The 18,858-nt window shown below is 39.8% G+C and overlaps 1 protein-coding gene across 2 annotated transcripts in view; it reads right to left on the bottom strand.

Annotated features, from left to right (window-relative positions):
• Positions 1–6,082, bottom strand: part of LOC125315567 (histone-lysine N-methyltransferase, H3 lysine-79 specific-like) — a 33,103-nt gene extending 27,021 nt beyond the window's left edge. Inside the window, exons 1-2 of one of the 2 annotated variants that reach the window (XM_048280837.1) lie at positions 4,377–6,082; positions 1,333–2,855 (exon numbers count right to left, since the gene is read on the bottom strand). In XM_048280837.1, the coding sequence (XP_048136794.1) occupies positions 4,436–5,761 (1,326 nt within the window). In that variant the 5' untranslated portion in view covers positions 5,762–6,082 and the 3' untranslated portion in view covers positions 1,333–2,855; positions 4,377–4,435. Of the gene's footprint in view, positions 1–1,332; positions 2,856–4,376 lie in introns of those variants that run through there. The other variant, XM_048280864.1, reaches the window with a different exon arrangement.
• Positions 6,083–18,858: the final 12,776 nt, after the last annotated feature.

Below are 18,858 nucleotides of genomic sequence, written 5' to 3'. Positions count from 1 at the left end.
TGCTGAGCAGGCTTAAATAAGGAACTCTTCTGGTCAGAACCCCAGAGTTATTGATGATTAGAAAAATGGTTTAGGACTTGATCAACAAGCGTACTCACTAAGCATTGTAGCTTAACGAGTCATAATTGACCTGGTCTCAATTTTCATCCACCAACGCAACACTGGAGTTGGTAGTTGATTGTTGCCATAAGCTTTTCCAAAAGTCACTCTCTTTTGACTCTTCTTCGTTTGCTTTAGCTATTATAACATAAAAAGGGCCTGAGTAATTCATAAAGTCATCATCTTCCAGGATGACTAGCAGGCCATTAGCATAAGTTACAGAAAACCGAACCTTTTACATGAGAACTGACGGGACCCAGTTTTTGATTCGATAGCGTCCAACCAAACTGGCTTTGAAATATTAAGCCCGTGTCGGCGTTTGTAACCAGCGTTTAATCAAGAAGCAAATGGACTCTCGAATTAGCAGAAGAAAGACAAGTCTAGACAAGCCAGACGAACCGGCGCATGAACCTAAATGAAACGGGAAAATATGCACGACCGCAAGAGCTGAGGCTGCTGAAAGATTAAATACGACGAGGTCCGCTCAGCTTATCCACGGCAGATGAAAGAGCCAAGCTTTATGATTGCTCTGCTTGTAGGTGTTGGATACGGTTGTTCTGTATCTAAAGAAGCCCCGGTATGGCTTTCAGTTTTACTTGTCATAACGGCTGTCTTTAAGTAATGAAGAATGCAGAGTAACGAAAGGGGACATTGTTTTGACAGTGCTTTCAACATATGTTTTAACAGACTGTACATCCTATTGGAAAATTTCCCGGTGAGCATCTGTATGCTTCTACCGCCTTTTCACATAAACCCAACCTCTTTATCAAATTCACTGTGGTTATTCCCTATGGAGCCACCAGGTTGAAAGATTGGCGAGTAGTTCACCGGAGAAACAAGCATGGTTTCATTGCATCCTTCATCGCTCGCAGACTCACAGTCAAGATAGGGTGAAATGAGAGTTTCCAGATAGATGGCCGACTCCAGGTTGTCATCCTCCTCGATGGGGTAAATCTCAAAAGTCCCGTCGTCTGGGTCGAATAGAATCATCCTGGTCGAATAGAATCATCCCCCACACGTCGATCTGGAAGATCTTCCCCTTCCTAGTGCAGGCCAGTGGGACAATGTAGTATTGACTGGTGGGCAAGCCCTCGGTCGAGATGCTGAACCACTTCATCCAGGACTCTGGGTTCCCGTATTCCTTCATGATCCGTGCCTTGCAGCAAGGCAGCCAACTTCTGTAGTACATGAACAGGCATCCCCCCTTAAACTCCGAAACCCTCAAATATCATGCTCTCTTTGACTCTAGGGATCGGGAGCACCTCCCGAAACTCTTCCGTAGTACGTGGTCAAGACTCGATTTGTTTTGGCAAATTGTCTCTTCACGGAGGAGATAAGTTTCTGTAAGACATGTTCCTTTCGTTGCTCTGAATTATTCCCTTCAAGTCACGCTTCAAACGGTAATTAAAAAAAAAACAATAGGACAGGAATCAAGAAGCGTCCTCAGGACATATCTCTAGCGGAACAAGACAGAACATTGACCAGGTCCCGTCCCACCCAACCAACATTGGACTCTGCTTTAGTTTATTCAAGAAGCATTCTAAAACGATATATATCTAGTGTTTCTTTCTATGTTCTTTCTTTCATCCTATTCTTTAATTAAAAAAAAATCTCTTCAGTGTTTGATAAAGTCGTCACTATATCAACTTTACCGATGACTTGGGACCAATTAACATTTAATATACACAAAAAGACTAGTGGGATGAAAGCAACATATAGTGACGGGTTTGTCAAAGATTGTCGCAAAAGCTATGCAACTGTACTGTTACTATGGAAAAGCAAGCTGAGCGGGAAAAGCAAGCCAATCACTTATAAGTAAAATGTTGATCAGCCTATAGAGAATAGGAATGACTATTGAAAATTTTCCAATCTATAAACTATGATTCGTTCAATTTGGAGATGGGACCACATTCGAATTTGGGGATGGAAAGCTTTCAATTTGGAGAGCTATCCAACCAAACTACGTGTGCTTCATATTATGTCGACACACATAACTACATCTACTATGGGGTACTTCTGCCATGAGTCTTATACGAATGCAATCTGGAAATAAAAAGATTGACAATAGTACTTCAAACCAGTTTTGGTCCACCAAGGAAATGCTGTTCTTGTTTCCCATGCAACAAAAGCATATGCCATGTGGAGACCTTTACCAAAAATAATAATAGCACATGCAGATACAGAAAGCAGAATTTAGAAATTGGAAATTGACCAACCAAATAATACTAAGAAACAAGTCTTGAAACGCAAATATCATAAGGAGCTTCATGCCGGTAAGTTTAATGGCTCTTTCCAGCATATGATATCAGTAAGAAGCTTCAAATCCAGCATTAAAAGTCAGATCAATAGAAGTAAGATGTTTCCAGAAAAGCCATGACAAACCATCACAGAAACCCAAATGAAACAGAGTACGACGTCATGGATACAAAAGGCCAGGAACACACAAGAGACCGATTCAATGAGTCCATTTGCTCCAACATATTCAGCCATGGCAGATAAAGAGCCACCTCAACATTTCAAAAGATCACAAGAAACCAACGAATTGAGGATGTCAACTGAACTCACATGCAATAGCATCAAGCGCATAGACAATAGAACCAAGCTGCACTTACCCCATTAAGTTGGTGATGACATAACCGACATAGCTTACTTCTTTTCTGATTATGTGGGCTTGATGAATGATATATTGAAACGGCAAAGAAGGGCTATTCCTGCGCACAGGATGCACATCCCTCCTGAATTGGGCAGGCATGAGCCTGAAAACACGGGCATACATGACTCCATCTGCCCACAAATGCACAAGACTGCCGAGCATGCAAACAAACACATAGATAAACTGGAACAATATGTGCTGCGCATGCACAGAGACATTAAGTCAAAAATACGAGCCCTGTGCTTGATTGTGCAAGCGTGCAGTGAGGCTCAACAAGCCCGCACATGCCTGTAATAGGACCAAACCCCCAGGTTGCACCCCGAAGAGGACGCAACACAAGCATATTCTTTTTGGATTATTCAGAGTTTCTGGTTAAGTTTAGCTGAAGATACCAAAAGGTTTCTCACAAAAAAAAAATGTCTTCTAGATCAAAATAGATTTATGCTTCATGTAAAAGTAGAGCACAAGCACTTGCTGATTGCAGTACAACCCAATCTCATCCACTCACTGCACCCACAAGCACCTGTGAGATTTAGAGAAGCTGTCAAATTAAGGTTCATTTTATGAATTGGAAAGTTCATTTTGTCCATCATTAGCCGAGTGAATTGTGAATCGTTTTTTGACCAGAAAAAAAAGAATTGTGAATCATTTGATTCAGTAGTCATTGAAGACAATACAAGCGTAACCCACCAAATCAAGTCTTACTTGCAGGAAATTTTCACCTTTCCTTTCTATATACAGGGGTAATGATATCTAACAAGGCTATCAACTTGATCATAGAACATGTAAAGGTGAAGAAGTACATGATACCATTGCCTCCCTCATTTTGTTAACTCACTCAACAAACGAATGCATTCACCTCATTTAATACCAAATTCAACTTAGAATGATTTTAAGGACAAGGTTTCGCACACTTCCACAGGTATCCACCCACAGGTTTACCACTTGAAGACAAGTACGATAAGCACATGATCAGATATACGAGAAGCAAGTGATCACATATCCACATTAAAATGCATATAGACGTGCATACGTCAAAAAAGTGTGTGTTTTCACATGCATTTGGGGGAGGAAGAGTTAGCAGCTTGACCAAAACAAAAAGTCTAAGCCAGACTTTCGCTAGCTAATACATCTTCAAAGTGTTAGATGAACGCCAAACAAAAATGCTCTTAAAGTGATCTTGAAGATTGGTTGAACACGCCAATTGACCTTATCAGTTCAATCACTTGGGACATAACAAAGATAAAAGAATGCATTTAACCCCAGTCTATCCGAGAGTATTGTTAACAGCATTTAAGGCAGCAACCAGGCCTGTGTTCAAAAGAAAGAAACCAAAACCATTTCATCTCTAACTGCCAATGATGGCATAGCTACTTAAACTATGATTTCATGTCATACACCAATCATTTCAGCAACTAACATACTTGCATATTGAGGAAAAATGAAGACTAATACAGAACAGGTCACAACAAAATATCCTGAGCGAAGAGTGGTCTATGCTCTAAAGACATATATTGAAATTAAACCAAATTTATTAACTTTTCTTAACTTATAACAAGAAACAGGACAACAAAGCAGTTATACAGCATAATTCCACATAAATGCAGAGTCAACCTTCCCTGACCTTTCATGATAGTGAATATCTCCACAGACAAGCATGGGATAACTAGGCAAGATTTACAATCACCCATCAACAATGAATTCGTCATCTGGATTATCTTCATCAACTCTTGTGTCACCATGAAGCATACTATTCACACGGTGCATGTTCTGCATCACCGGTGAAAGATAATGGTTGCCAGCATTTGCATGGTTGGATAGCTCAGCCGGATGGCCAGTCCACTGAGAAATAATCCCAAGCAACTGACTGGTAAGATTCTGTTGCTCATGAAGAATACGTGTCTGGATCTGCTCCATCTCTAACCTATGCTGACTAAGCTGTTCATCGATCCTCTTCCTCCATTCTAACCTCCTCATGTTAAGCCTCTCCTCCCATTCCCTCTCCTCAATTAACTGCTCCTCTCTTCTTCTTTTTTCCCTCTCTTCACTATCCTTCAAAAGACTATCCCATTCTTGAATCATCTGCCTCCTTGACTCCTCCCTGATAATCTCTGTCTCTTCCTTTTCCCTTTCTCTCTCTTCAAGTTTTCTCTCCCGCTCTCGTCCTGATTCCATCGAAAGATTCTGCCTTCTTAGCCTTTCTCGTTCTCTTTCCTTGTCACGCTGCTCAAATCGAGCCTCAATCTCCCTCAATTGAACCAAGTGTTTAGAGATAAAGGCCCATGACTTTTTCTCCAATCCCCTCGGCAGCTTCGCTTTCCTTCTCATCATAGAACCATTTGGATCCGCCGTCTCAGCGACAAAGCCACCATCTCCCTCCTCTCTAATCGCGTCCCTCCCACTATAGTTCCTTTCCGCTTCTTCATCATCATAATCAAAACCCATAAATAACGGGCCACCGTCACTTCGATCAAGCCCTGTCCCGACATCACCGCTACCCATATGGCTCGTTTGACCAAATCCCACCGTCTCCATTTCCTGTTGATTACCAACAAATACCTCATCATGGTCAGCCTCATCCAGAGCCACCATCGAATGATTGACCCCATCGCCAGTGCACATGATGGGCACATCCCCAAACACCTCCTTGTACCTCAAAAAATTCGACCAATGGGTAAGCCCCTCCATCCAATCAAACTCCTCAACTGCACCCTCGCCGCCTATACTCTTGGCCGATTCGAGCGGCCTCCTGATCTTTTGCTTGACAAGCAAATACTGGTGGCGCATATTCTGCACCTTGGTCGACACATCCTTCCACGTCCAATGCCATGGATAAGCGATGGGGTCGCGGGCGTGGTGCGCGGAATTCACATGGCAAGCGATGGGTTTGAACTTCTTCTCGCGAGTTCGCATTTTCGCGAGCGTCCCGCACGAGAACAGCTCTTCGTATTTGTCGATTAGCGTCCTCTCCTCAGCCTCGGTCCACTTCTTCCTTCTAGGAGGCACCATCGCGTACCCAACAACAGATGTCGCTCAAGATGAACCAAAACCCAGAATTGATTTCACGCGAAGATTGCGAGGCGTCCACCGATTGCGACTTTAGAGAACAAGACCAATCAAGAACGACTAAACCGCAACCACAGAAGGGGGAATTTCATACCCGGTTATCTTGGACTGCAATCGCGAAGCTCAATCCGAGTATTTGGGTGGTTTAAGCAGCGCCGGAGAGAGGATTTCTCCATAGGTGGTGGTCAGAGTTGGGGAAGAGAGAGAGCGAGAGCGAGCTGCTCCGACAAGTCCAAAGAGCTCTGGAGGAGGTCTCTAGTAAGCTCGCGCTTTACTAATTTACTTTTTTCTGCCGATGTAATAATGCTGAAAACTACCGTAAAAATACATGAACAAATAAACAATTAGTGAAATTTTAGAATAAATTCTTGGAATATTTTCATTTTCTCAAATAAAAAAATAAAATGAATATTATTTTAAATAAAAACCTAAAGTATCCCCGTTATTTAAAAGAATAGTAGCATTTTCATCCTCTTACTTTCTTTTCTTTTTTCTGTTTTTCTCTTTTCCTTTCTTTTTTTTCCCTTTTTCCTCTCCCCTCCCCGCCATCACCGGCATCAGTCACCTGCCTAGCCCAGGAAAGGGCGGCCCTGGCCGGACGTATCAAAACCAAAGCAAGCCCGCTGTCTCCACAACACCGATACCGAATCGAAAGGCCCCTCCAACTCCATATTCTAGAACAGAAACAGAAGGCGACGACCCGAAAATTCACACCCCACGACGATGGGTGTCACAAAAGCGATCAGCGTTTGTTGATTCCGTATTACTCATCGGCTCTGGACTTCCGAGTTGTGGTGGGTACGGGGTCTCGTCGTCATGGACTGGGACCTGGGTCGTGCACTCGTTGAGGACAGCATTTCACACGGACGAGCTCCAAGGAGCGGAAGCGCAACGCCCATACCGGATGGGGATCAGCTCCCGAGAGCGGACAGTTTTGCCGGAGGGTAAGGAAGGAGCTATTGTGCTCTTGCTTATTCTCCAGTGGGATGGATCAAAGGGGAACTTCAGCTCCATCGACAAGTGCAATGTTGGGAGCTTGTGCTCGCCATGCCCTTTGACACTTCCACGACAGAGGGAGAGAGAGAGAGAGAGAGGTGTTTCCTTTCGAGTGGGGGTCATGAGGGAGAAAACAACCAATGCCGGAAAGTCTGCAAGATCAATGATCTACAAGATTACTCAACGCCTGCCTAGGTGAGGACTACCCTTGCCCGACACCGGCCAAGGTTGCCCTCGTCGGAGCGGGCGAGAGTTGCCCTCAACTACCTAGTCAGGGGTTGCCCTCACTCGACGACGGCCCAAGCGATGGCTGGGGGAGTAGAACAAGAAAAAAAAAAAAAAAAGAAAAACAAAAAAGAAAAAAAAATGCAAAAAAGTAAAAGACGAAATACCTTTTGACTAGGCCCTTCTTTGATATGATTTAAGCACATTAGGTTCTTATTTGAAATAAGATCCATTTGAGCCCTTATTTGAAAAAATTAGGATACTTCGGGCCTTTATTTGAAAATTTTCCAAAATTTTATGATTCATCAAAATTTGATTATAAAATTCCAAAAACTATATTTATAAGATTTTCCCATACGGTCTTTATAAAGATTAATAACTGGTTCAAATCCCATGCATTGCACGGGTTTTAAAACTTAATTTATTCAAATTTTATTTTCATGATATATGCTGTTAAATTCTACAAATTGGCAATACTAAGTAGGTAAATTTGAAAAATTGGCGAAAACCGTAACTTTTACCGCCCAAAATATGATTATCAATCAAATTGTCAGAGGCCCTAAATATCTCTAGAAAATAATGAAAAATAATAGTAATGATCTCTAAATAGTCTCCAATACAATTGGTGTTCCTTCAACGTATTCAATTTAATTTGAGATGCTATCTTGTGTAAAATTAGTTAAGTACACCAATACAAGTATGGCAAATTGTGAACTTTTTTTTTTATGATGTAGTTAAGTGTTTTGCTATTCGTAAAATGCATTTACTTTTGTATTCATATTAATTATAGGGGGCTGACAATGGAAATGTGACAATTAATTTATTAAGGTGGACATTTGTTTAACCTGCCACTTCAATTAGATATTTTTTACGGCCATTTTCGGTGAGAGGTGACCTTATCATTTTAAAGTCAACGAAATATCTTACTACAATACTTCTGAAAAAAAATTGAATGACCAGTCGATAATACATAAAAAAAAAAAAAGTTCTGAGTGGTCCACGGGATAGGCACTCTTGTATTAGTAGGTAAAGAAATGCAATTTTTGGCTAATATCATAAAAAAAAATCCTAAATTGTTATATTTGCAATAAATTTATCTCAAATTATTTTTTAACCACAAAAAAAATACGCATATGACAAATTTACTTTAATCAATTTTTGTACTACAATAACTTCAAATTAGTATACTTGTGATAAATTTACCCTAAACTAGTATGTATGAGGCAAATTTATCCTAACTTACTTTTTTTACCATCGCGACAAGTTTAGCCTCCATTAGTTTCCGTTGAATTGAGTTAGTATCACGAAAAATTTCAAACCAATACATTTATGACAAACAGAGGGTAAAAACCCCAAACTGGTATACCCATTAAGCGCCACATGTCATCCAATTCGTAAATTTGACGATAAAATAAAGAAAACTAATAGAGGATAAATTTGTCATGGATGTACCGATTTGGGATTTTTTGCTGTCAAAAAAATAATTTGAGGTTATATCAATTTGGATTTTTTTATGGTACTAACCCTAAAATTTTAGGTGGCGCTATTTCCATAACTTTAATTATCAAAGTCACTACCTTTTGATTGAACCAACTAAAATAACTGTCGAATTTAACACGATTTTTTTTTTTGGTCAGGATCGTTGGTAAATCGGATCAACTCACCACCACCCGTAAGCCCTTTCCATGACGACTATACCGGAGGGAGGCTAGCCCCCCGACCCACCAAAGAAGGCCCCCACTTAAGTCCAAGAAACGCGTTGGGACGGTTTTGAACCTTTGACTAGCTTGCGCCTTAGGGCCAAAGAGCTCAAAGCTCACCAAACGCGCCATGCCCGTCGAATTTAACACCGTTGTTCGTGACTCTTGGTAAAAATCAACTAAATTCGTAATTCCATGGTCTCCAAGTAGAGGGGGGCATTTGGGCCCGTGGGCCGGAACCGGCCGTTGTCCCGGGAACATTGCGAATGGTGAAGCCTTCCGGTTCGAACCGTGAAAATAAATAAATAAATAAATAAGGGCCGGGGGGGGCGGAGGGCTTTTTGCCCCGGGCCCGCCACTACCCCCTCCCCCCCTCTTTGGGCCGTTGCCAATGGCCTAAAGAGCCCTGTTATAACGGCTCTTTGGCCGTTGCTTTGTCAAAAAAAAAAGAATTAAAAATAATTCTTGCCTATAAATACATATGCTTCCCATTTCATTTTTGTCACAAATTTTCTGAACAATCTCTCGAATTCTCTTTGAAATCCTCTCAAATCGCTCAAATTCTCCCAATTCTCTCAATCCCGACTCAATTCTCTCAATCGGATTTCCGATCAATTCTCTCAAAAATGGCAAGTGGGAAGCGAAATGCGACAAGGGCAAGATGACTATGGGAGATTCCGAGTATCCCATTCCTGAATATGATCCTCGTGAGTATGCAAGTTGGGAAGACGACGACGATAATATCAACTATGTCCCGATTCCGAACGTCGAACACATCCCAACAAAAGGAAGTCTTCATCCTCCCACTGGTGTCGAAGAAACGTCAACGGCAAATGAGCCGGAACGGAAGGGCCGAGATAATACATCGGACTTGTGGCTACACTTCGACAAGGTACGTGATGAAGTCGAAGGTAAGTATAATGTAAAATGTAAATATTGTTCGCAAACATATAAATTTACGAAAAGGAGACTGTGACGGAACATTCCGTCGGCATTTGACGAAAAAATATCCAACGCAAGCGGGGGATCGACAATACGCAACAACAAATTTCCAGGTACGCCACTTCTAATCCTCATCCTTTATTTCGTTTCATCGAAGCACTTTATAAACAAACATTATGTGAATATGTTGCCCTTGATCATGCTTAATACTGTTTAATACTTGTAGAAAATTTTAATATGAAATATTTGATAAATACTACGTTGGTTCATAAGCGCCAACTATTCCAAAAAATACTCTTAAACGCGAAGTTTTTCATCTTTATAAAAAAGGAAAAAAATCTTTAGCAAAATTTTTTGCGGAATTCAATGGACGTGTGCATATATGTAGCGATATTTGGAGTGATCCTTGGCAAATTCATTTTTATATGGGTGTCACATGTCATTGGATAGGTGACGATTGGACGATTCAAAAAAGACTTATTGCATTCCGAGTTTTTGATGAAAGACATTCGGCTCATAATATTTATAGAATAATTAGGCAAGTTTTAGAAGAATATAATTTAATAAATAAAGTATTTTCAATTGGTTTTAATAATGCCGCCGCAAATACCGCTTCTATTCCCAAATTAGAAAATATTTGCAAACCCACTTTTGGCGGACAATTTTTTCACATTAGATGTGCTTGTCATGTTTTAAATTTATGTGTACAAGATGATTTACGAACTCTTAACACTTCTCTCGCCTCAATAAAAAGTGCAATTAAATTTTTATGGAGTCGTCCCCAATGTATGAAATCATGGGAAAAATCAAAATGGGAGAAGGGCAAGAAGATTTCCAAAAGATATTCCGACTCGTTGGAATTCTACGTACAAGTTGCTTCGGCAAACTTTTGAATATAAAGATTTATTGTGTATGTTTATTTCACAAAATATTCCCGAAATTACTTTACTTCCTCAACATTGGGACGTTTGCAAGAAAATTTTAGATATTTTGAAAATTTTTAATGATGCTACTAAGACTTTATCTGGTATTTATTATCCTACAACGCATTTATTTTTAATAGAGTGTGTTAATATTGGTAGTGTTTTTAGTGAATATGAAAATGATACCAAATTAGGTCGAACTATTTTAGTAATGCGAGAAAAATGGTTGCATTATTATTTGCAAATTCCTCTTGTCTATTTAGTTGGTATTGTTTTTGATCCACGTATTAAATTATACGGTTTACAAGATTATTTGAATGTGTATTATCATGATTGTTTACATTTGGAAGATTCAATAGATATTTCAAATATATTAGTACATGTTAAAGAATCTATAGTAGCATTATATGGAGAATTTTGTAGTAGATATGATTTAAGTGATTACGGATCTTTACATCACCTCATTCTCGGTGAATGTGGTAGTTCACTTAGTAGAGGGTATAATATGCTTAAGAGTAGGCAAAAAAAACAAAAAAGGGGCAACGGGTTAGTATTTCTGAATTAGAAAAATATTTAACCACTCAATTTGAGTTTCGTGATGCGTAACATAGTACGGATTTGAAATCCTGAAGTGGTGGAAGAGTCACCAAATCGAGTATCCAGTTTTCGCCCTCATCGCTCGTCAAATATTAGCAACCCCTTCTTCAACGGTTGCGATTGAACAAGCATTTAGTGCTGGAGGATTAATTTTGGACTCTCGCCGTTCAAGATTAAGCCCGGACTCCGTGGAAGCTTAAGTTTGTGTCGGCGATTGGACGAGGGCGAAATATCGACACCAAGAGTTAGAACGTGAACACGAATTTTTTAGCGATGATGTTGGAGATACCACCGCCACGGGTACCACAACGGGCAGCGACGAATGACGATGAGGTAAGTTGGGGTTCTCAAAGGTAAAAGAACTACATGGGCTTTGATTCTTCTATCCCCAAGAAGATATGTAGGCGCTTAATGATAATTCATTAAGTTCAAGCCCATTCCTTCTTCTTTTTTTTTCCCCATATTTTATTACAATGTACAATTTAATTGTATTTTATAATTTATTATTTATTATATTTATTTTATTATTTATTATTTTAAAAATTATTATTAAAAAGGAATCGGAATGAACCGGCGGGTTCGAAGCGGAACCGGAACCGGCCCGGAACCGGAATTATACACGGCCGGTTCCGGTTCCACCTTTTCGTGGACCTGGAACCGCCAGTTCAAAAACCAAAGCCGGCGGGTTCCACCGATCCGGCCGTGGCTATCTCCAAGCGACCGAAGTCTCCATCGTTATGAATGGCCATCTCTCTTTTAACCTCTAGAACATCTCCACGTGTATTCGTAGGAGAAGATCGTTTTCTTCTTTCGAGCATGTTCTCATTTGATCTCTCGGTGCACAAAGGGGTTGACCTGCATGTCGTTTTACGAGAAATTGCGATGGTGATCGTGAACTATTCGACTTCAAAGTGATTGAGCATGAAAATGACAAGGATAACAAAGGGAAAATCGACCCCATTGTGAGGTGATGTGCGGCCTATAAAATGATACACTAGAGCGTGTCTTAAGCACATGCAATGTGAACCGATAGCACATTCATAATGGATGAATTACTTCATTTGGGCCACTTGCAAGTAGTTGCTATCGATTGAACGAGAAAATATTCAGTGGTTTGAGAGTGACAACAACCGACGCAGCAAGCATCTACACACTCGAAGCCCATTACAAATTGCCATATATACAAACCACCCGCCATTTTCTCTTCTTCCTCTTCCATCACAACCACCTCTGCTAGGCCCAACGTTCATAATGGATTAATTACTCCATTTGGGCCAATTGCAAGTAGTTGCTATCGATTGAACGAGAAAATATTCAGTGGTTTGAGAGTGACAACAACTGATGTAGCAAGCATCTATGCACTCAGAGCCATTACAAATTGCCATATATACAAACCCCCCACCATTTTCTCCTCTTCCTCTTCCATCACAACCACCTAATTGTATGTGATTTATGGGGAAAAATGTCAAAAAAATCCTAAACATATTGCATTAGTGTCAATTCAGTCATAAACATTTTTTTGGTGTCAATTTAGCCATAAACATTTTGTGTTGATGCCAATTAAGCCCTAAACCTTTTATTAGTGCCAATTCGGTCATAAACCTTTTACAATAGTGTCAATTTAGTCCTAAAAATTTTGCATTTATGCCAATTGAGTCAATTCGATCAATTTTAATTGAAAATCACTGGCATGGATGTCAATTATCCTACGTGGTACGGTTGGTGCTAACATGGATATTTTTTAAATAATTTTTAAATATTTTAAATAATTTTAAAAAATAATTTTGAAAAAAACCAAAAAAATGCTTAAAAATTATTTGAAATATTAAAATAATATTAAAAAATTTCCAAGTTAGCGTTAGCTGTGCCATGTAGGACAATCCATATCCACGTCAACGATTTTCGATCAAAATTAGCCTGATTAACTCAATTGGTATAAATATAAAATATTTAGGACCGAATCGGCAACAATACATAAGGTTTATGACTAAACTAGCACCAATAAAAGGTTTAGAACTTAACTGACACCAATACAAAATGTTTAGGACTGAATTGGTACTAAAAAAAAATTTAGGACTGAATTGGCACTAATACAATAGGTTTATGACTTTTTTGACACTTCTCCCGTGATTTATATCGTTTCTACAACTTACGAATGTGGTATGTTCTTTGCCTATAAATTTGGGAGGAATTTATATACCATGCTAGAAAGAATCTACCTCATATGACCCGATTTGATTACTAGCTCAAGCCAATATAATTATGAGAAAAAATTTATTAACACCAATTAATTGTGTTTCCCCTTTAAGACATTCTTTTGGCAAAAACGATAAATACGACAACGTCTAAATTATATGTTTTTGATTTGAAACTACGGCCAAGTCAAGGTGCAAACAGACAAAATCCCCCTTAGAGCTGGACTTCGTTGTTTTAAAACTCGTTCCGACTTATTCGAAATCTTATGTGGCGAGTATGCAACTTGACTCCCTAAGATCGAGCTGGACTTAAGGTCAGTAATACTTTCGTTCTGGTGAATTCCGAACCCTCGAGGTAGGAGACAGCATGGTCAAAGTCGTCGAGGATGTCGCGAAGGAGCTCAAGGCAGACGTTCAGCCATTCGAGTATGTTGATCTTCGCAAGGAGATGGTTCTTCACGACCGTGCAATGCTTGGAGGTGACTCTCACTTCGAGGGCGGAGTGGTGGCGCTCGGCGGACATTAACTTAACAGAAAAATCATTGTCACATCAAATTATCCCAAACCCTTTCTAAACTAGGGTTGATTTTAAAATGAAATCCAAACTAAATTCATTTCAATGCACGAGAGCACGAGGCACTTCATAGCCCTTGCACGAACCTTGCACGGACGTATCTTTTCTCAAACGATTAATTGAGTTAGGGTTTGAAGTAATTTTCTTATGCATTTGAAAGGCCAATTTCTAGTTACTTTCGTCCGTCGTCTTTCTAAATGTAAGTGTCTTTTGAACGAATCGAGAGGATGGATTTCATGTTGTCAATCTTTGGTTTATCGTAACGTTGTCAATTTAGGACTTCAAAAACATAGAGCTACACTTATTGAATTGATTTTACTTTTAGAAAAAGATTATATGCGCGGGTGTCGAATTCATCGGTACACGTGTAAATATTTATCATCACTCCACTAAAGAGGGACTGATTGTCGTAATAGTGGTCTCTAACGACTTTCGAGGATGTCACCAAACAGCTCAAGGCAGATATCGAGGGTTGCCATTTGAGCAGGCTGAGCTTCACAAGAGATGGTTCTCCATGACCATGCAATGAATGGAGGCGGAATGGTGGAGCGAGGCAGAGATTAATTTAATGGAAAATCCATTGCAACACCCAAATATCCTAAATCCATGCTAAACTAGGGTGGATCTTAAAATGAAATCGAAATAAAATTGCATGATAACACGCTGCACTTCACGATCCTCCCACGAACCTTGCACCTCGCAAGACCCAAACAAATGCCACTTGATTATGACTTGTGGGTGGATTGTCCCATTGAGCTTGAAAAAATGAAACCCAAATTAAACTTACTAGTTAAGAACTTCTGTATTTGACTTGGGCTGACTTCGTCCCCCTCATAATCACTGTCATCGAGAATTCGAACTCATGAGTGCAAAGACCTTTTCTGATGCTGAAAATAAAACTTCCCAATTGGCTGATTCAGATTCAAAACAGAAGAGCCAACTTTGCCTACCCATTTCAGTTCCGTTGGCCTTAAAATAGGTCTCACAAAGCACCAAAGGGAATAATACTTTGCGCCCACTTCTGGAAAAAGGTATCATAACATCCGAAAAAACAGAAATAGAGAAAAAAATTGGGAGCCGATGACAAATGAGAAGGATGAATATAAGGAAGAAAAGAGTAGGAAATAAAAGTGAATTAACGTAATTACTTTAACTAGAACGTAGACCAGTATTAACCTATTATTATTTTTTTTCTTTTTTAGAGATATGTCAAAGCGATTCCAATACTTTAATCTAATCTATTCTCGCTTTTGCTGTTACCTCAGGCAATGAGCCACTAAAATTCGACCAAACCGACAAAGCAAGCAGACCCAATAAACAAACGAAAACATGTCCAAGTTCGATACGGCATACCTAGGAGAACACAGCAACCGGTCGGAGAAACCGGAGGCAAAGGAGAAGCGAGACGGAGAGAGACTCGCGGTCGTCGCTGTACTGAACCTGTTGGTACTGCGGGAGGAGAACAAGGGAGAGAGACAAAAGAAAATTATGGTTCTTGTCAATTTTGGGTTTTTCATATGGTAATTACACTTATCGAAGTAATTTTTCTTTTTAAAATTACAGCATAAAAGAAGGAGCTATAGCTGTAGTTCTTCCTTTTATAGCATAAATACTTGTTGTGCTACTCTAAACAATGGCTATTTCCTTACTACGAAAGAAATCAAAATGATGCGAAGGAAATGGCGTCGGCCTAAGCGATCTATAATTATCAATATTGTCCTTTCTTATACGCAGACTGTCGCCTCCATATTTTACTCCCGATATACTCCAAACAAGACTTGAACCCAAGATGACGAGCATAAGAGCAAACTGGCATGCCATTTAATTGATCTAAGACCGCTTATAGCACAAAGCAAACCCAACATTACTTTTAACCTCAAATTTAGGCTGAAATATTCTCAATGTTGTTTATGGTTGGCATAAGACGAACCATGATCACGTGTTATTAAGCAATGGACAAAATGATCATTTAAAAATACAACCTACTAATGACGGTGTTTCATAAATCTCCTTTGTAAGTTTGAATTGCGTATTCCCAATCTCACGAAATTTTAAATTCAGTCCCTCAAGTAATCCAAATTACACTTTCACTTCTTTTTACTTCATCTTCTATTTTTGCACACATTCCTACAATATGCGTGTGCGATTTTTAGCTAGTTTGCTATGAAGTCCTTCCACTACTAGCCTCCAATTCCTGTTTGTAATTAGACATTGCGCTTTGGTAACTAGAAAGTCAAAGGAGCAATAATAATAATAATAATAATAATAAAAAGGTCTGACCATATCAGGGAAGGAGGCGATGGCATGGAGGGGAGGCCAAAGATGTGTGACAGATGAAATATTATACGGTGAGCCGGGATCGGATCGAGCTAGCCGGTTTTGGGCGGTTCTTACTGGAGCAGGCCCCTGCTTTTGGCTCCTAAAATTTTGAACCGATTATAATCGGTCCGGTTCCCAATTTCAAGTGTGGACCGGTAGTTGTTATTTTTATTTTTATCATTACAAAAACTAGAAGTGCCCATTCCCAAACTCTAACTGCCCATTCTCGCACAGTCTCACTCTCACCTCTCTTTCGTATCTGTGCCAGAGGTTAATTGACAAAAATTAGTTACTACTTATATATTTAAGGGGTTAATTAACATATGAAAAAGGGACTAGTAAATATATTTACAAATATTTTAAAAATAAGGGATATCCTCGATTAACTAAAAGAGATGTTTAATGTTGGAAAATACCGCTAAAGGATTTTGACAATATAAAAACTTAAATTAAAGATTCATTCAAAGGATTTTTCATGGCATTTTGTCCCGTAGATTTTTGCAGAGAATTAGATTGATATAGAAGATGATCCAAGTGCAACTTCGATTTGATCCGCTTGATGATTCTCAAATGATTTATGACTAAAGATACAAATCGTTGAAAGGTTTAGAAATAAATTGGTACAATTGAAGGATTTAGGACTAAATTGGTATAATTGAAAAGTTTAGAACCGAATTAGTCCCCTTACAATAGGTTTAGCACTTTTTGGACATTTTTCCCTATATGTACTTTGAAGCTTATGTAATTGTTATAAGATTGATTGAGTATCTTCAGGTGAGAGCATTCTTTGAGGCATTGGAGGAAGAGCTTAATTAGATGAACTAGTTTTATGAGAGCAGGGAGAGAGAGTTTCTGGACATGGGAGAAGCTCAATTAGCAACTGCAGAACTTCCAAGACCTCAAGGGCATATCGAGCGAGAGGCGACACCGGAATTCGTCATCGCCTTAGGAAAATGGTAATCGCGAGGTAAGCCTCTCGCGTTCACGGCCTTCTCCTCGTCGTGATTCTCCTTTCTCATCAGATGATGTTCGAATGCCTTTCTGTTTTTGACAATACGAAGCGATTTTCCTGCTACTTATACGTGATTTATGTTGTTTTTCTACAACTTACGAACGTGTCATGTTCTTTGTCTATAATTTTGGGAGGAATCTATATACCATGTGAGAAAGGATCTGTCTAATATAACCCAATTTGATTGCAAGCTCAAGCCAATTTAATTACGAGAAAATTTTAAAATTAAATAAAAAGAGAAAAGAAACACCAGTTAAGTGTGTTTAACCTCCATTGAGATATATTTTTTTTTTGGTAAAAGTAAGTATTGTATTAGCATTAACAAACGCAAACTTTACAAAGGCGAAACCCGACACCAACAAAGAAGCTTGCACTCAAGGTGACACTAGGCAATGTCACTAAGTGTGCAAGGGTGTCGTGGGTTCAAAAGCATAGGTATGTACCCTAGTACAGCAAAAAGACAGGCCAAAAAAGTCGGCCAAAAAAAAGGGCACCCAGACCGAACCTCCGATCACAAAAAAATAGTCGGATCAATGCCCCGCCTAGCTTGCATCCTCCGGTTCCTAGAGGTATCTTCAACATGTTCATACGTGAGTGCCTTATCCCTAACCACCTTCTCAATGTGTTTCTTGATAGCTGGCACAAACAAAGTTTGATTCCGAAAAAGAATATGATTCATTTCCTTCCATATAACGTGGCACAAGGCTCCAAAGGTGAAGCGGGCAATACATTGGTGAAAGCTCCGACCATAGATGTATTTCATGGCCCATTGTAGGTTTTCGCGCCATGACCCATTGTACCAAGCAAGGTTGCACTTCGCCCTACCAAAGAGAGCAAGGCTTCCGGTGGACCGAGAGCCAAAAAAAAGAAAAATGGTCGATGGAGTCCGCATTAGAGGAAGAACTTACACAGTAGCATCGACAATTCTTCCATAGTTTAGTAGTAATAGCTGGGTTGGCAGCCTATTCCGTATGATCGCCCATAAATGAAACGAGTGGCAAGGCACAAGGGCACCGTCCCATATAAAGGATTGCCATGGCACCGTTTGCCCTCGAGGACGTATGTTCTCCCGGCCAGATGCAATGGAAAACACTCTTGAGGGATGACCGATCCAGGTGAAACGTTCGCCTGCTCGAGAGCACTAGAGAGCTTTCGCCAATGCAATAGTGGTCGAGACATAAGAGGGGGGGGGATAAAATAAGATGAAGTCTACCACCGTGGCAAGTCGAGATATGCCGGATCGATAGATGTCTCTATCCAGGAAGATCTTATTGAGTGGTCCTCTTGGGTGCCACGAGTCAAACCAGAAGGACACTTGACCAACACCGCCAATCCGCCATTTAAAAGATTGTTGGAAGTCCGCACGAAGGTGTAAGATCTTCTTCTTCCATACCCATGAACAAAGGGTTTAATAAAATCCAGAAATTTTGTTCTTTAAAAAGGTAGAATGAATCCATTTGGACCATAGGGACTCCTTGTTAGTAAATAGGACCCAAATATGTTTGAGCATGGCTGCCTTAGTTACAATCCAGCAGGCTTTGCGAATGCCAAGACCCC

This window comes from Rhodamnia argentea, chromosome 1, assembly GCF_020921035.1.
Source record: "Rhodamnia argentea isolate NSW1041297 chromosome 1, ASM2092103v1, whole genome shotgun sequence".
In the NCBI taxonomy this organism is placed as follows: Eukaryota; Viridiplantae; Streptophyta; class Magnoliopsida; order Myrtales; family Myrtaceae; genus Rhodamnia; species Rhodamnia argentea.
The sequence above is the reverse complement of the archived record's forward strand: the minus strand, read 5'-3'. Positions and strand labels throughout refer to the sequence as shown.